The 19309-nt window shown below is 42.0% G+C and overlaps 1 protein-coding gene across 2 annotated transcripts in view; it reads right to left on the bottom strand.

Moving 5' to 3' along the window:
* TTC21B (tetratricopeptide repeat domain 21B) overlaps positions 1-18566 on the bottom strand; it is a 46570-nt gene extending 28004 nt beyond the window's left edge. Inside the window, exons 1-8 of one of the 2 annotated variants that reach the window (XM_042446176.1) lie at positions 18464-18566; positions 16014-16143; positions 14399-14509; positions 11239-11405; positions 8077-8199; positions 6744-6901; positions 2812-2896; positions 1612-1710 (exon numbers count right to left, since the gene is read on the bottom strand). In XM_042446176.1, the coding sequence (XP_042302110.1) occupies positions 1612-1710; positions 2812-2896; positions 6744-6901; positions 8077-8199; positions 11239-11405; positions 14399-14509; positions 16014-16143; positions 18464-18502 (912 nt within the window). In that variant the 5' untranslated portion in view covers positions 18503-18566. Of the gene's footprint in view, positions 1-1611; positions 1711-2811; positions 2897-6743; positions 6902-8076; positions 8200-11238; positions 11406-14398; positions 14510-16013; positions 16144-16371; positions 16455-18463 lie in introns of those variants that run through there. The other variant, XM_042446175.1, reaches the window with a different exon arrangement.
* Positions 18567-19309: the final 743 nt, after the last annotated feature.

The following is a 19309-nucleotide window of genomic DNA, read 5'->3' as shown; positions in this document are numbered from 1 at the left end:
CATTACAGTCAAAATGCAATTCATGCTATGGCAGAAGACCTGTAAAATGTTTCAAAGCTACTTACCTAACCTTTTCTTCAAAAATCAAACTGAAACAAAAAGCCATCAAAACTAGGGTCCCTTTCATGCCACACAATTATAGTGCTATATTCCACTTTAACCACCACAGCAAGATCCTATGGAACTCTGGGATTTGTAGTTTAGGGAAAGGGGCCTTTAGAACCCTGAGCATGGGAGTTCCTCTAGTGCCTCTGACCAAACTACAAACCGCAGGGTTCCATAGGATGCTGCCATGGCAGCTAAAGTGGGATCAAAGTAATGTAAACATGAAGCCTGAAAGGAACCCAGGTGTGGATAACTCCCAGGAAGGGAGGCATTCCTGTGGAACCCTGGATGACTGCACTAAGGGGTAATTTTGTTATTTTGCCCCTCAAATTAATTATAACCCATGCCTTTGTGAGATGCTACAGGCAATTTTGTTATGGCTCAGGGGGCCTTCTTACACATCCCATAGACCAGGAGTACCTACCCTGGGATGCCTGCAAACCCAGGGCATGCAAGCTGGAATTTCAGGGGGTGTGAGAAAGATATTTGTGTGAATCTGGATTCAGTTCTCTTTTGGCAAGATAAAATCTAGGAATTACCTGAATGCACAGGCAAACCAACAGATCGCAGTAATCAAGAAAGCTCCACATTTTGACAAAATCATGAATGAGAAGCAGGAACAAAGTAACTGAATTTTATGTTCACGGTTGGGATTGATTATACTGTTTACAATTTTTTATGAATTTATTTTTAATGAATAAATCAGAATCTAACTGATCAATTTAGATTTACATTTTATGCATTGGGTTAAAAGCTTTTTGTAAAAAGTTCAATTTGTTCACCCACCATATTGTATGTTGTTCAATTTGTGGTTCCAAAATTATAAATTAAGACTTTTTCATCTTCAGATGTTGTACTATTGTAGCGGGTATGAACATTAATCAAACATTTCCTAGGGAACTGGGGAATAGAAAAGGTTGGGAACCACTGCCATAGACAAATATTTGATCCCCTCTAAAAGTCTAGGACCTAGCTCTAGTGTTGATAGTACATTCTAGAGTCCCATCTAACCTTGTTGTCTGCGTGCTGATGGATAGAGTTCTCAGAAAATAGAATCCTGTTTTAGGGGACCTGCTTTTTGGGAGGGAATTGTAGTACTACTGTACTTGCTTTCTCTTTTTTTGGGGGGGGGTTTAAAATAAAAACACATTTTACCCCAAAATTGTGGAGGGGGAGCTGAAAAATGGCCTTGGCGGCTACAAGTAGTCCACAGCTCACACTTTCCCCACTCCTCAGATTAAAAAACAAAACAAAACACAAAACACTTGAATCTATTTGAGCAATTTGATACATGGTTAAGGAGGCCTAGATTATAGTAAAAGGATTTGGCAAGCATGCCAAAAGGGCATGATCCAAAATGGATCCAAAATACAGCAGTCTCCCATGCTAAGAAGCTATGATAGCCTATGTGGAATTCTTACCGACTCCTACTTACAGGACATGAAAATCAATGGATCATAGATATCACTGTGCCATTTTTCTTTTTTAAATAAAAAATTCACTTACTGTTCTGCTAAAAACCAATGCTGTTTTACAGAAGAGCAGAGGATTATGTGGCTCCAATTTATTCAGTGCGCTAATCAAATCTGCCAATTTTGATGAAGCCTAGGAAATAAAACAGTATTGACCTTACTGAGGGAGATGTAGAATCTCTAATCACATGAAAGTACTTTTAAATGAATCTACAACAAATAGTTTACAGGGGACACCAAATGGTAATTTAGCATTCTATGCATGAGCAAGAAGGAGCTTGCAGAAAAGGCTGAGCTTGTACTCCCTATTCTCCTCTCCTCCTTTTATCTTGCAATTGGGAGGAAGAATAAACCAGGATTTTTATTTTGTTTTAGCAAATTCCAGGCTGGCACTTACATACAAATCATAAACTGTGGTTTAAAATAAACTCTAGTTTTCTAGCAAAGTACGTAGCTGAGATCCTACATCAAAGATGTAGTTACAAATGTGTAACTATGGCTGCATCTGCATTGCAGAAATACTGTAATACAGTCTGATATCACCCTAATTGCCATGGCTCAATGCTATGGAATTCTGGGAAATGTAGTTTGTTGTTGCATCAGAGCCCTCCGAGAAGACTAAATATCTCACAGAACTATAATCCCCAGAATTTTATAGCAGTGAGCCATGGCAATCAAAGTGGTGTCAAACTGAGTTATTTCTGCAGTGAGTATGCAGCTCATGTTTCACTTCCTGACCCAATTCCTGAAGCCCACCTTAACAGCCAACAGCTGCATTGAGCGATGGAGGTCTGCTCTACTAGTGATCAGGGTTCAGCAGGGTGATTTTTTCAACCTCCTCCATACTGCTATCTCTGGTGTGATGAAGAATGAAGTCTTGTCATTCCAAAGATAGCTGGCACAAGGGAGTTTGAAACATCATCCTTCTTGTACCTCAATCACCAACAGAACAGACCTCTGTTGTTCGATACAGCTGCTGGATGTTAAGGCAGGTTAGGGAGGAGGCATTTGTGATCATGGCATTAATGCCACAGTCATGGATACAGAGTATTGCAGAAAACTGGGCAATTAGGGATCTCTAACAGTAGGTTTCGAATCCATAACTGTAATGTAGGATGCCAACTCTTACTTTACAGAGAAGCAATCCCTAAATTTATTTATTTATTTATAGCACTTTACATGAAGTACCTTTAAGAAATAAGTCTCACTGTAAAATGATATACTGAAGACTCACCTCAGGTATATTTCCTTCTCTACATAAATGGTGAATAGCGTCCATTTTTATAGCTTCCAGATTAAGAGCATCTTTTTGCAGCAATCTGATGCAAAACAAGTATATTAAAAGCTTGATACATTCTGGAAGAAAGAGCTGTTTGTCTTAACAGGGGTTGTGTCTTCACAATGCTACTAACAATCCAATGTTTTCATGCAACAGGAGACTAAGGTTCAAATCAGGGCTTAGACAAGTTACTTTTTTGGATAATAGCTCCCACAATCCTAGCCTGAGGAATGGCTAAATGGAACCTTTCCCCCCCAAATTTGATAAATTTTAAAGAGTTTCTGAAGGGAAACACAACTGAACAACTACTCAGAATCAATCCCAACAGACATAGAATAGCAGGCATTTCATTCTTCTTCTCCCCTCAAGTCAAATCTTATACTCTAATTGACTTTAAAACTTTTTCTTCCTTCCAGGTTCTTCTGGAATACAATACATGAACTTTCAAAGATAAAAAGATCAGTGGTAAGGAGAAATGGGCATTACTCACTTTATTATAAAAGAGTTATTTTCTGCCATTCCTTTGATAAAAGAGATAAGATGTATCCTTTTGAAAACGTTAACTTGCCTGCCTTGCAATTCTCACTTCCTGTTAAGATTTTAGGATAAAAATTGATAGCATGCAGTCTAAATGAAAATAAACTATGGGCCTGAACAGATAGGCCAAAATAAAGCTCGGGTCACTTTGGAGGTATGCTGTTTAAATGACACACGCATCTTAAGAGGCCAGAAGATGCACCAAAGCTGTGCTCCAGTCTTTAGGACTGGAGCGTGGCTTTGGCATGGCTTCCAACCTTTTAGGACGCACGCATTAAATTTCATACCTCCAAGTGACCCGAAGCAGCTTTATTTTGGCCCATCTGTTCAATCCCCGAATTTTTATTAAAAAAAAAAAAAACTATACAGGTTGAGTATCCCTTATCCAAAATTCCTGAGACCTTAAGAGCTCTATATTTTGGATTTATTTATTTATTTATTTATTTATTTTGGTATTTTGGTATACCTATATTTGCATATACATAAGGCTGGAGAGAGACTGTGGATCTGTGAAGTGGCAGGAACATGGATTTCTGCCACTTCAGATCCTTGTGTCTCTCTCCAGCTCGTAAATACAATACAGCACACCTGCACCACATTCGGGCTCCCCATACCCGGACTCAAGGTCATGTGGACAGTGAGCCTGGGCCTTCTTAATGGTGCACACGGGATGCCATTAAAATCAATGGAACTTGAGGTCCTGTGGTATTTCCTAATGGACCCTCCGCGTAAAAAAAATTTCCACTGTACAAGTATGTACTATGTTGCTTGCATTGTAGCTCAAAACGTTCTGCATCTTGGAGTACTTTGGATTTCAGATAAGGGATACTCAACCTGTATATGGATCATGCCATTTTTATCTTGCTCAAGTTAAAACTAAAGAAACATCAGCTTGTAAAAATTGATGTTTTCTTTAAGATAGAAACAACAGTTTCTCGGCTTTAAAATGCCCTAAGACATGAGAAACCAAGATTAGTTGTCACTGATCAGAAGCAGCTGAGATGAAATCATATTAAAAGTTGATGCTCCTGTGCACATGATCTGAATAAGTAGATATTGTGAAGTTTATGGCACAACAGCAGCTAAACCACATAGAGCCTGTTCCCACTTGCAATTTACAACGCTTTAAAATACACCGGTATCAGTTAAATCGATTCAAAATAACCCTGGTCTTATCCTGCGTTCCGAATCGCTTTTTTTTCTCCTTCGTTCGCATTTACCATTGATTCGCTTTAAGTGATCAGCTTCGTTCCTATTCAAAAAACGGTGTATATATAAATCGGTTTTAGCTTTATTTCTTCCCACTCACCATTTGGGCTGCAATCAAGCAACGTCATCAAACGTCACTTTTAAATTTCGCGGTTTGTTATAAAAGAACCAATGAGGAGGCGATTAAGTGCCTATGAGTCCTGCATTATCGTGGGAAGGATGGTTGAGGGAGAGAAAACTGCCCAAAGCACTTTTGCTGCCTTGGAAGAAAGACCCCAGGCTGGGTGAGGCTTCTGGCAAAGTGAATTTGGGGAGCCCAAGCTGTTTCCAGAGAAACTATGGGGATCGGTTTTGCAGGACAGCATCCCCTCTTCATGTTTCCCAAGACAGCCAGGGAGAATCCCTTCAGAGAGCCCAGAGATCAATGGGAGAGGCTTCTGGCAAAGTAAATTTGGGGAGCCCAAGCTGTTTCCAGAGAAACTATGGGGATGGGTTTTGCAGGACGGCATCCCCTCTTCATGTCTCCCAAGACAGCCAGGGAGAATCCCTTCAGAGAGCCCAGAGATCAATGAAGGAGGCTGCTGGAAAAGCAGGGAGGGAGCACTCTTCTCAAAGATTCTCTTTCCAGGGTTGGAGGAGAAGGCAGATTCTGTTTGAGAAAGAGAGGGAGAAAGGCTCTATTTCCCCCCCCCCTTGATCAGAGCCCTTCCCTGCCTGGGCGAGATCAGATGCCTCCTCGCGAGGAGGCTTCCCTGGCGAGATCAGATGCCTCCTCCGACGAGGCTGTCCCTTCCCTGCCTGGGCGAGATCAGATGCCTCCTCGGAGGAGGCTTCCCTTCCCTGCCTGGGCGAGATCAATGCCTCCTCGCGAGAGGCTGCCCTTCCCCCTGGGCGAGATCAGTGCCCAAGCGGGCAGGGAGCCTCTTCGAGGAGGCTTCCATTCCGCCTCTCCTCCGTTAGAAATGGGCTCTCCCCACACAGAGGGGAGGTTGCAATCTACCGGGGGAAGCCTTGTAGTCCTTTGGCAGATGCAGGCGCTTGAGCAGCCGGGACTTCAGGTGCTTAAAACGCTGAAGAGATTAAGCGCCTGTAAACCATTAAAATAAAAAATAAAAAAAATCCTTATCTCTTATTAAAAGACCACAGCGGACAAAGGGGTGAGGGAAGCAAAAATGGCGACAGCCACGACGGATGGGGACAGAAAGGGCAACTCCCCCAAGGCCAGCCCCATCGTACTCCACTCCTCCCATCCAGCTAACCCGATTTCAAAGGCTGTCGTTCCTATTTAAATGCTCCGGTTCCTATCCCGATTCAAGGGAAAAATGTAGGTTCGACCCTTCTATTTTTTTAACCCGCGTTAAATGACGAAAACACAAATCAAATTTGTATACCGCTGTACGATTCGATTTCTAGTGGGGACAATTGCGGGTTGCTCTAGAACTGTTCTAGATTTAATTCGGTTTCTAATAGGAACGATGTACCTTGGATTCGATTTGTAACACAGAGTATAAGCAAGTGAGAACACCCACATAGTATCACTAATCTGGGAGTCAATCCCACTGGATCAAGTGGGGCTAACTTTCAAGTTAGCATGGATTGTGCTGTAGGGGTCTCTCTTCAGAAAAGATAAATATATGTTCATGTTCACTGAGACATTCTAGGCAAGTCCAGAGTTTAGCCATTTGTTCTACTGCTTGTTGAGCAGTAGGCAGAAGAAAATAGCAACTTGCCGTTATGGACTTGCCACTCATTATATAATGGTATTTTTGAGATGCGGTGGGAAATATACAGTATACAAAGTGTACAGAGTGGCTAAGGAGCAGGGGCACTATATACTTTACAGATGCTTTTGTACGCATATTTATATCCTGATTTTAATAATTAGTAAGCCATCCTTAGTCCCATTATTGAGATAAAAGCATGATATAAATGAACATCGTCATCATCCTGAGATGCTACTTGGAAAAGGGAGGCCCATGAGCATAAAAGTTGCTAACTAGCAGAACCAAGACTAGGGGGAAATAACTGACAAATGGCACAATTATAGATTTTATAAACATGTCTACTTCCTAAGCCATGCAATTTAAATAACAGAGTATTTAACTAATTAGTTCAGACAAGAGCAGTTAAGTATATTTCACCTGTGTGCAGTCTCAGTTGCCTGTTCCCAGTCCTGCAAAGCCAGCTGTAGCTTCATTTTCTTTATAAATGCAGGAAGGAAGTGTGGGAAATTGGCTATTATTTGATTCACAGTTTCCAAGGCTCCTGAGTAATTCTGGCGTGCTTCAAAATACTGTGCCTGATGAAAGATAGAAGGACTAAATTAATCACCTTCCTTGCTGTGGGAGCACCCATATTTTCAAGCAGAATGGGAAAATACTCAACAGAACAGAGATCTTTTGAGACTTGCCACACTGCAGAAATAAAGCAGTTTGACAATATTTTGACTGTCATGACTCCATGACAGATCCTTGGATTTTTAGACTGATGAGGTCAGAGTGGTCTGTCCGAGTGCTTTGGTACCTCACCAAACTACATATCCCAGGATTCTGCAGGGTAGTCATGGCAGTTAACATGATGCCAAACTACTTTATTTCTGCAGTGTGGATACACCCTTTCCCTCAATAAGCAGAAATATACTTCAGAATTGAAAGAAATGAATTAAAGGCAAGCACTCAACAGTTCAAAGGTAACTGGGGGAAAAAATCTGTTGGAAGAATTTCTCCCAAAATAACTTTTAGGGAAGGAGGAACACAGAGACAGGCTGGTGAAACTCCCACCTAAGGATGTACACAAACATTAGTCCTTTCTGAGTACCTTTAGAGTTGTCTCATGTTGTTGTTATGTGTCTTCAAGTCATTTCTGAGTTATGGGAGCCCTAAGGCAAACCTACCATGAGGTTTTCTGGGGCTGAGAGAGTGTGATTTTCCCAAGGGCATCCAGTGAGTTTCCATGGCCGAGCAGCGAATCGAACCATGACCTCCTGAGTTGTACTCCAATATTCAAACAATGTTCAGTGTATACCATGCTGGCCCATGTTATGAGAAGGTCCAGTATTTTTAAAATTTGGAGTAAGAAAGAAATTTTGTTTCCCTGTTGCATTTCCCTTTTCCCTCCCTGTTCTTGTATAGTCTAGTTCTAATATATGCCCTTTACCTGACCACAGATAAAACACTTCTTTTATCTAATTATCTAAGATTTGGGGTTCAAATACAGAAACCCATTCATATTTGTGGAATTTCTGCAACTCTGCATTTGAAGTGTGAGGAAACCTCCTTGATACCTTGGTATTGCTATTCAACATTATTTTTAGTTAATTCCAGACTTAAAACTACTAGCTTGAACCATTTGTCCCAGATCCAAATCAAGCACCTCAGGTGTCACGTATAGCAACTGGTGCTGCATCAGTCCACATCACCAACAAAGCTTGCAGTGTAATAGGCTGGGATTAAAAGATTATTTCAAAACACTTACCTTACCCATCAAGCCAAAGATATCATTTCCACTTTGCAGCCCTTCATCAAAATATTTTGCAGATTTCTTAATACTTGCTTCTTTCCCACTGGTGACATCAAGCCACCCTTTCAAGATCAAACCCTGTAAAATGGAGAAACATTAAAAAGAGTTTTTAAAAGTACTATTCAGTGATTCTCATTTTTGGTCCTCCAGGTGTTTTAGACTTCAGCTCCCAGAAGCCCCAGCCAGCTTGGCTAACAGTCAGGAATTCTGGGAGCTAAAGTACAGGAAATCCAGAGGACCAAAGTTTGGGAATCATAGAGTTGGAAGAGACTGCAAGGGCCATCCAGTCCAACCCCCTGGAATGCAGGGAATCTAAATCAAATCACTCTAACTACTACACACATACCTGGGAGTAACTGCCATGAGATTCACTGTAGCACATTTATGAGTAGACACATTTATGACAGCTATGGCTGCCAGGTTAATATCCATGCAGGGCACCTGTAGCTATAACAATGAAGAAGAGGTATCATAAATTACCCTCAGGTGGAACTACGGCTCATCTCCATCTTCGGGCCCCTAACATAGCTATTAACTGCTTGTTAGAGAGTGGTCGGGGGGGGGGGGGGGGCATAGAGAAGTTTCAAGACCTGTTCCCATAGCTGGATGCACAGCAACAATGTTACCTTGTGCATCTAGCTACAGGAACAGAGCTGGATGTTCCTCTGTGTTCCTCTACTCTCTGCCAGCCATGGCCAGTGAATTGCCATGTTGGGGAGAGGATGAAACGGCTAAAAGCTGGGTTTGGGGAGACGAAGGAGGAGACATTGCATAGTTCTACATGATGGAGCTTTACAATACCTCTTCCTGATCCATGATCTGTTCAAGATTAAAGCTGCAATTTTCCTGTATGAAAACTGGCAATTCTAACAATGGCACAGTCATTGTAGTTTTCAAGCTACATTCATCCTTATGCAACCAATGTAAAATTGCTTCGTCTGTTTCTCAGATGGGGAACCATGGCTGATCATGCTCAACACCACCTAGTGGCTCAAGTGGAATGTTGCAGACTTATGGTATATTTAATAATGCACATGTCAGGAAAAATATCATTTGCATTGCTCAAAATCTGTTTTCAGATTTTCTGTTTTGGATGATAAACCCAAGATGACTAAGGTTAGCCATGCTGGCTGTGGGATTTGGGGAGTTGCCATCAAAAAAAGACAATCTTTCAAAGGTCTGGATCAAATTAAGTTGGACTTTTATTAAGAAACAAACCAAACATCTGCATGCACAGGTTCTGTGTGAATATTTACAAGAGAATAAAATCTCCTGCTCAAGCAGTTTTGGATCTTTGGGATCATGCGCATACCATGAGTTCCATGGCCATGCTGCCATTTTGCTTTCACAGTCTGTGAATAAAGAGGCCTGCCTCATTGCTCCAATATAATGGACAGGAGTTAAAGATTAGAGAAGGTCAAGGCTACCCAAAATATTCAATTTCCTTAGCTCTTTCAACCCATTAATTGCATTCCAATCACTTTCATAGCATTTCATTTCCTTATGAATATGCAACTGATAGAAAATTCAAAGAAGTTGAGGATTCTTCCATTCAATGTTGACAGGATTCAATCGAATTGAATTAGTACTGCAGGACATCTTCAATGCATTTGGGGACTAATTTTTTGTCATTCTTCCAGGGTCAAAGTGGACAGCCAAATAGACACCAAAACAGGAAGTGGATGGTCCACCCCACATTTGAAACCATTTTCTTATGTTAAAACAGCAGGGGAGAATTGTGGCCTATTTGGAAAGGTCAATCAGTACACTTGGAAGCTTCCAGGAGAAACAGCCTTGGAGCTCAATGCAGTTCCAAGGATGCACTTGGTCTACCACTACCACACTGGAATGCATATTTCTGTTGAATACAAGGCATGACACCCAATTTCCCCTAACCCTTCCTGCCCACTACAACTCACAAACAAATTCAAGAAGAGATTTACAATCAATTAGGACCTCAAAATTTTCTCCGTGGGTCTTCTTTTGGAAAACAGAACATTTTAGAGCCAGATATTTGACCAAACTCAAGCTATCTACTTTAAGAATTGCCTTCACTAAACTACAATTTTAAGAAATGCCTACTGCAGTTCTAGATGGACGCTATAACAAAATGCTATTTGAAAACAGACTAAGTATCTGCAGTCAGTCTCAGGTGGAGGACATTGTCCATTACATGCTAATTTGTCCTCTGTATAGTAATTCTAGGGAGAAATTGCTGACAAATGGAAGTAGGAGCTTTTTTGTAGATTCAGTTCAATTTCTTTTGAGTGATACCAATGACTATGTAACACATAAAGTGGTTCTGTTTGCCATGACTGCAAAAAAGATTAGGAAGACAGAGTTAAATAAAATTGCCATAAATTGCCATGGAGACTCAAAAGTATTAATTAGACTTTTATGATGGCAATGTGTAAGTGTACCAATATTCAGAAAAGGTCTTTATCTTATATCAGTAGTAATTTTAACAGTGTGGTAAGTTATGGGATGTCTTTTGCTTTTTTGTACTTCTGTGCCTTTTTGCTTTTAAATGGTTTGTGTATTTTGAAAAGCTTTTGGTCATGGCCCTTGGCTAGCACAATAAACAATTTGATTGACTGAGTGAAACTCCCAAACATCTCCTCAAGAATGGATTGGAATGAGGTCAAGAGGGGAGCTGTAGACTAGAAAGTCAAGGGGTGGGATAGGGACAGTAAAAATCCTAATTTGGTTTCCTAGTTTGCATGAGTAGAAGAACTATCCACTCAGTAAAGCTGCCAGTGGATACAACACATTATGGAATATACCAGTGTAGCATTTCTATGTCAGCACAAGACGACAAGCACTGGAAGCATCTGCGATGCACAGCCATGAAACTGCTCAGCTGCCTCAAAGAATGCTATTGGCCAGTGACTCATTTCAGTTAATGAACCAGACATTCTTAACAGCTAACTAAACAGAAACCATCAGGCTAGTTTTCATACAGTCCTGACTCCGCCAAAAGACTTCTTGAGCATTAAATGAAGCAGTCATAATCGGCTATGATCTGCAGGATGACTCATCATAGCTTAGGGCTACTGGGTCTCATTTTACAGCATGTCGGCTTACAAATATGAAGTATGACTATGGGAAAGAGGCTACCTCTTTACTGCCATTGGAGATCTTGATCATTCTGTCAACGTATTCACGGGCTTTCTCATGGCGTCCGATGTGCCACAAGAATAGGCCAGCAAAATATAGAGCCTCCTGTCCTGCTGTCTTACGATGTTCTTTCAGTTTAGCATCTAGTTCCATGATAACTTCTTGATCTGAAACAGGCCAGTAAAATTATTGAAAATGTGTAACATAAGTCCTGAAATGACCCATCATAAGCAAGACATCACCCTTTTGCATACTGCAAAATGTTATAAAATGAAACAGGCAACAAGAGCATGACATTAAAGTATGAAATCATAAAATTAATTGGGACTCTAAAGTCATCTATTAAAAAACCCCACCAGTCCAGAAATCCACTATTATGTACTACATAAGCATCCAGATTCTACTTTAAAATGTCTGATGAAGAAGAAGCCAGCACCTTTCATGGCACTCTCCCATTGTTGAATCACCTGACCAGTACTAACCTTTGGAAGAGCCCTAGTGCAGAGCCAAGAAATTACCACAAACAGCCTTCTAAAGGAACAGAACAAATAGATATGGAAGAGACAACTGATAAAACCCAGCAAAACCCAATGAACTATATTGTCAGAGACACGGCCAAGTTAGTGTGAAATATCAGAAGCTGTAGCATAATCTACAAAATGCATCTGAAGAAGCAGACCTATGACTTTATCACACCAGGTTTTAAATCTGCTATTAAAACTAGAGAATAGTGCTTTTGGCAATAATGATCATGCATCACCATGGCTGTTTCCTTGCTGCTTTATTGTTGGAATGTCCCTTTTCACTGATGAAAAAGATCTCTGAATAAAGCCCCCAAGATGCTTCTGTAACATTTGTCCTTAAGTGCAATAATAGCAATAGCAGCTTCATTTATATACAGCTATAATGTAACTCCTCTGGGGGCAATTCCATTATTGGGCAGACTCATGGTATGAGTGTCTCCTCCCTTCCTGCTCCTTCTCCCTATTCCAGAGCAGGCTGGGTTTTAAAAACTTTCTTTTCTCCCTTTGACCCCTGCCAGATGGAGAGCCTCCTGTGCTAGATTCTCCTCACAAGGAGACCCTGTCATTTTCCCTTTGGCAGATAGAACTGGGCAGAGAAGGCATGCTGGGTAGGGCAAGGAGGTGCAGTGAAGTGGGGATAAGGAAGCGAGTGCGCTGGGACCTTCGATGGCACTAAAAGCTCCGTGTACTATTGAGGAGAGGTGTGGCAAGCTCTAAATCTGGTATGTTTTCACTCTCTTTCAATAGCACTGTTGCTGCGAAACTGTGGCAAGAAAGAGGCTTGTGTGATAATGTCCTTAGTCTACAAAAGCTTATGCTACAACTTCTTTGGCACAATTAGTCTCCAAGGTTCAACAAGAGCCCTTTGTATACTGTGAGAATTCCTGCTTCTTTAGGCCAGTCTGGGGACCCTTCTTTGCAATTCCTTGCATGCCTATGGCTTGTGTCTCCCTTCAGAAGATGACTCCAACATCTGCACTCTGTATCCCATCCCAAAAGCGCAAGATAGTTTTTCAAGGAAATGATATTGACCTAAGTCAGATGGTGAGTGCCAAGAGAAAAGGACCCACAGGAAAAAAATGTTTCTTGGGCCCCTAAGAAACAACAGGGGAGGTTGTGATGTTATGGATTTTTTGGTGGGAAATATAGGGCCCAAACAAACAGGCCAAAATAACACTGTTTTGGGTCACTTTGGAGGTATGCTGTTTAAATGACACACACATTTTAAGAGGCCAGAACCTGTGCCAAAGCTACACTTTAGTCCTTAGGACTGGAGCATGGCTTTGGTGTGGCTTCTGGCCTCTTAAGACACATGCAGTATTTAAACAACATACCTCCAAAGCGACCTGAAGCACCTTTATTTTGGCCTGTCTGTTCAGGCCCACAGTTTCATTTATTAGATAAAGTATCGTAATGTATGTAATATATAGTAGGTGTTAAAAGATAAGGCTCTGTTGGGAGACTAGCTTGAAATCTGAACGGATATTAAAAGGGGAGGTATGTACGACAGTCGGAGAGCGAGAGTTGGGTCCGTCAAGATTAGGAATTAGTGGGGTTTAGGAGTTTGATTGGTAAGGAGAGTTAGGGTCAGAGTTAAAGAGTAAGAATGAGAGTTAGGATATGAGTGAGAGACAGAATGAGAGATGTGTGTTAAGAGTTAGTGTCAGGATACATATGCATTAAATAAGCAATCTCTAATGTTACAGTCAATTTCTGTTTAATAAATCATTTTTATATTATACCCTGGACCTTCTGAGAATGCTACATACTGGAATGATGGAGTTCAGATATGGTGTCTGTGGTAGGAACACAAAGTGGTGGTGGTCTGGTGGAGAGGTAAGATGAATAAAGTCTCACAGAGGAACAATGAGGACATCCAGGAGGTTTCCACAGTTGGTTACCACATTAGCGGGACAAGAGGAAGTTCATACATTGGTGGCAGAGGTGGAGATAAGTGGAAGCCCTGATAGGGGTATTAGTCTGCTCATGAGAACAATGAGATTTGCAAACAAATAAATAAATGAATTTAACCCTCCTTGCCCTGCCAAAATAAGATTTAGCCCCTTATTTTGGCAGGACAAGAAGGTTTAAATTCATTTTTTGCAGATCTCATGGTTCTCATGAGAAAACATTTCACTGCATCCCAATGAGGAGTAAGCATACTTGGTGGCCAGAGCATATTGAATTAAAATTGGAAAGGAAAGGGAAAATATACAGGTGAAATGAAATGGATTAGTATTAAATACAGCCAACCCTTGTTATACGCTGGGGTTTGGTTAAAAGATCCTCTGTGTATAACAAAATCTGTGTATGCTCAAGTCCCATTAAATATAATGACATAGCAAAATGGTGTCCCTTATAAAAAATGGAAAATCAAGGTTTGATATTTGAAACTTATACTTTTTTGGAAAATTTTCAAACCGTGGATGCTTGAATCCATGTATTAAAAATCTGTGTATAAGAAAGGCTGACTGTAGTAAGAATATAGTGGAACATTTTGTTACAGGTGCTACTCATATTTTCATATTAAACTAAAAAAAAAGCTGGAAAAAGTATAACAACTCAGTATATGCATTGTCGTAACTGTTCAGAAACCAAACAGCTGGATGAGTCATAAAGGACAAGTAGAACTATACCTGGATTTTGGCTCTTTTTATGGGCATAGATCAGGGCCATTAGCGTGCAAAGAGATACTTCTGGCTTGTTTTTAATAGATTCAAGCTCGAGAAGAGCCTCTTGAATGTGCCCTAAGGAAACAAATATGAAGATGGTAAATTGGATTTTATTGGGGAACAGGATACATGCCTCGGCAGTTTACATATCTCAGCTGCTACGTTAAAACTGAGATAACCCAAATTTCTTTCTGCTTATATTCATATCACACACATATAAAATGTGTTTTTTTACCTTTTTGAAGAGTTGCAATAAAACACATATATTCCAAACCTTACAGCTATGATTACAGAGTGCTAGTTTTTCCTTCACACACCGTGCCTGGATCCCAAGAAAAGAGCTTAAGAAGGTTTATAGAAAGAAAGGCGCGCCAAAGGGGCATGCTAGGGTTAGGAAGGGGCGTGTTAGGGTTGAGAAGGGGCGTCACTTCCTGATGCCCCTCAACCCTAGTACGGACTGAGTCTGTACAAAATGGCAGTGCCTGTCCACATGGGGGCCACCATTTTGACGTTGCGGATGCATTGCGGAAGTGACGCCGCAAGTGCGTGACTAGTGCCTCGCGGCGCCACTTCCAGGGCCCAGAAAGAAGCGCCATTTTGGCGCTTCTTTCTGGCTGCGCCTGGGAACCGCATGGTTTGGCCGCTGTGGTTCCCGGACACAGCAACTGGTGGCGGCAGACCGCCCATTTTGGGCGGCCTGTAATGCGCCTAAGATTCCTATCCCTCTCAGTCAGCTACAGCCTCCAAAAAGCCTCTCCAGAGGGTGAAATGCCTTCCTAAACAATATGTGATGGAGAGGAGGGGGTCCAGAGTCTCCTTCTGTGTACTTCCTTAATCTAATTCATCTTAAAATTCAACCTCAATGGGAAATTCCCTCCTTCTCCCCAAAATCCAACAGCATCCTATCCAACGTTATTTGCTGATAAGATTTCATACCATATATGGAGGTAGGACAGAAGAAAAGGAGGAAGCAGTACTTACATAAACTTTCTTAAAGCTAACATCTTAGGGTCCACACCCTTCTAATTCCTGCTTTACAGCAGGTATAAATGGTAGAAATGTATATCTGTATACAATTCATCTGGTGACCCTAGAGAAATCACTGCATTCTCTCCCAAGTGGCTGCAATTTAAGTGATGCGGGACAATCGCTATTCACAAGTTTTCTTTCAATAAACTAAATACCCTATAAATGTCATAGATTATATTCTCATGTTCTTTCATCCATAAATAAGGGAGTAGACAATATGAGTAGAGTACTGAACTGGATCTTCCGAGATCCAGGTTTCAGCGCCCAAGGCACAAAACCACTGAGAACCCTTGGCTAGCCACCTTCTCAGCCTTACCTACCTCACAGGATTTTTGTCTGAATACAGTGGGGAGGAAGAGATCCTTGGGAGATTTACTTGGACCTCATTTCCAACTAAAATAAGCATAAAGATTGCACTGTTAAGTATACAGTAAGCATACAGATTGAGCTGTAAAAATAATCTCCATTTTGTGAAAACAACATTGACAACAGTTATATATTGATTAAAAAACAAATTATAGCTTTCAAAAGAGATTTAATAAATAACTACCTTCCATCAGGGTTCCATAAATGCGGTAGAAAATGAACACAGGGTCACTCCCAAACTTCTTAACACCTTCACTGGCAATTGTTTGAACATGACGAAAGTATCCTTCCTGGCAATAGTAGTTAATTAAAGCCTGAAAGAAAAAGGTTTCCTGGATTAACACAGTAATAAAGAGTACACTAATAAAGCTGGGGACAAATAAAGCGACACTGAATCCCTATTAGGCAGAGGCTCTGTGGATTGGTGGTTCACAGGTTAAGGAACTGGTTGCACCTCTCCACAAAGGATCAGGTGCATAGCATATGAATACAGAACAAGCAAAAGACTGAATATGCAGATGTATTTTTAAAAGCAACAATACCTGATATCTAATAAAGGCAGCAGTGGAGGTAGTAAAAAGTCCTGGCCTCCAGATGTGCATTATTCAGCCTTCTCTGACTCCAGTCCAGAGAGTCCACTTGCCACCCAGTTCCACCCTGTGAATAAATGAGGAGGAGCGCTGCCACTACCTTGTTCACTTGTAAGGCAGAAGTGGGCAGCTGGCGGGCTCCGCAGTGGCAGGAGAGGCCAAAGAATGCATGCCTGGTGGCCAGGGTTTGCTGCTGCATTTTATAATAAGGACTTACAGTGGACCCTTATTATATGCTGGGGTTTGGTTCCAAGATCCCCCCTGTATAGTGCGCCTGCATTATACGCGGATTTAAGTCTATGCAGTAAAGCTGCACGGGTGCACACCACTACACGCACGAGCCCCATTCACTTGAATGGGGCTCAAACATAGGCGGAATTTGCCTTACGTGGGGGGGGGGTCTGGAAGGGATCCCCCACATAAGGCAAGGTTCTACTGTATAACAAAAACTGTGTATGCTCAAGTCCCATTAAATATAATGACATAGCAAAATGGTGTCCCTTATAAAAATGGAAAATCAAGGTTTGATATTTGAAATTTATACTTTTTTGAACATTTTCAAACCATGGATGCTAGAATCTGTGTATAAGAAATCCATGTATAAGAAGGGCTGACTGTATTACATTATTTGTTCTTCCAACCAAGCCCCTGCAGATATGGCAGGCCCACTGTACTTCTGAATCCACCTGTGGCACTGGAAACTCTGGTAGCACTCCTTGGCTCAGAGTGCCAGGAGCCAGCTTGAATTGTCCTGCCAGTTATTGTCTTTCCTTTAGTCAACTATAATGCACTCTGCGCTGCGCTGCGCTGCTTTTGAAGATAACATGGAGTCTGTAGCTACTGCAAAATAAGGCCGTTAGACGGCAAGCAGAAATGTCATATAGGATCCATATGACGTGGATCTTACAGTACAATTCAGAAAACAAACCATGTTAGTCTGGAATATCAGTAGGCAAAGGGAACTTGTAGCACCTTTGAGACTAACTGAGCTAAAGATGTTGTAGCATCAGCTTTCACAAACTTGGTCAACTTCTGCAGATACATGAAACAAACCGGTGCCAGTTCACTGCATGCATCTGGGGAAGCAGACCGGGCCTACAAAAGCTTATATGGCACCATCTTTCTCTCAGTTGGGTTGCATCCACACTGCAGACATAGTTCAGTCTGGCACTGCTTTAACTGCCTTGGCTCAATGAGACGGAATTGTGTTAATGGGAGTTTTGTGAGAGATTGAGCCTTCTCTGCCAGAGAGAGCTCTGGTGACACAACAAACTGCAGATCCCTCAGCCTTGAGCCAGGGCAGTTAAAGCAGTGCCAACCTGGATTATTCCTGCAGTGCGGATGCAGCCTTTGTCTCAAGGGTGATACAAGTGTCCTTTGCACCTGGATTTTAAAGGAACTGTACTGGCAAATGACCTTTTCACAGGGGTTGCCTAAGACTATTGGAAAACACATATTTCCAATGGTCTTAGGAACTGAGACACTGCAATTTTATAGTGTGTGTGTGTGTGTGTGGGGTCACCACAACATGAGGAACAGTATTAAAGGATCGTGGCTTTAGGAAGGTTGAGAACCACTGCTCAAATGGCTTGAGACCCCAATACATCAAGGCGCTCTGGGTTAAGGGCCCAGGATCCCTGTGAGAGTGGCAAAACCACAAAACACAGCAGCAGAAGTAATGTGGCCTGACACCACTTTAACCACCATGGTTCACAGGTATGGAGTCCTGGAATGCGTAGTTGGTAGGAGCTCCAGAGCATAGCAGAGGAAACAAGTCTTAATGGCTGCACCCACACTGCAGAAATGATCCAGTCTGAGGCCGCTTTAACTACTCTGGCTGAAATGCTAGGGAATCCTGGGAATTGTAGTTTTGTGAGACATTGAGCCTTCTCTGTCAGAGAGAGCTCTGGTGCCACAATAGACTTCAGTTCCCAGGATTCCCCTAGCACTGAGCCAGGGCAGTTAAAGCGGTCTCAGACTGGGTTATTTCTACAGTGCGGATGCAGCCAAAGAGGAGGAGAGAGGGGCGCCCCTCCAGACCAACCTGCAAGAGAGAGGAGGAGGAGGAGGAGGAGGGATCCATGGCCAAGCTGCCTGGAGCGTCCTCAGCAACAGCCTGCCTCTAGGAGACGGGGCTCTTGTTCTGGGCGCTGCTCTTCCACTTGGACTGCTCCTCCTCCTCCTCCTCCTCCTGTTGCATTCTGGGACTTGCAGTTTAAAGAGGGGCATTTTAGAATTCTCAGCCAGGGAGCTCTTAGGCCCACTGGACTACAAGCCCCAAAATGCAACAGGACGAGGAGGCAGGGAGCCGGAAATTGTACTTCCCACTTGGTTCCTCTCGCCCTGTCACTCATAACAAAGGGCCGCTTGGGGCGGCCAATTGAGCTCCCGCCTGGCTTCCCCTTGGCCAATCAGAAACGAGAAGTGAAGAGAGTCAGCTTGTGAGGGAGGTGTGAACAGGAACGCCGCATGCCCTCTCATTGGCTGGGGGGGAGCGGTGCTCGCTTTTATGCAGATGAGCGGCCGACGGCGTACATTGATTGGCTGATACGCAACTAGCGGCGTGTATTATCGGGGTCCTCCAAAGTCAGCATCATATGGCCATCAACGTCAAGCGGCACTCTCCAAAGGAGAAGGCCACCATAGCTATGTCTATCTATCTGTCTATCCATCCATCTATCCTATATCTATCTATCTATCTATCTATCTATCTATCTATCTATCTATCTATCTATCTATCTATCTATCTAATCTCTCTCCCCCCCTCTCTCTATATAATCTCTCTCTGTGTGTATATTATATCTAGATCTATATCTAAGAGCTGTAAAATCTATCCATCTCTATCTATCTATCTATCTATCTATCTATCTATCTATCTATCTATCTATCT

Source organism: Sceloporus undulatus, chromosome 1 (genome assembly GCF_019175285.1).
Source record: "Sceloporus undulatus isolate JIND9_A2432 ecotype Alabama chromosome 1, SceUnd_v1.1, whole genome shotgun sequence".
Lineage (NCBI taxonomy): Eukaryota > Metazoa > Chordata > Lepidosauria > Squamata > Phrynosomatidae > Sceloporus > Sceloporus undulatus.
The sequence above is the reverse complement of the archived record's forward strand: the minus strand, read 5'-3'. Positions and strand labels throughout refer to the sequence as shown.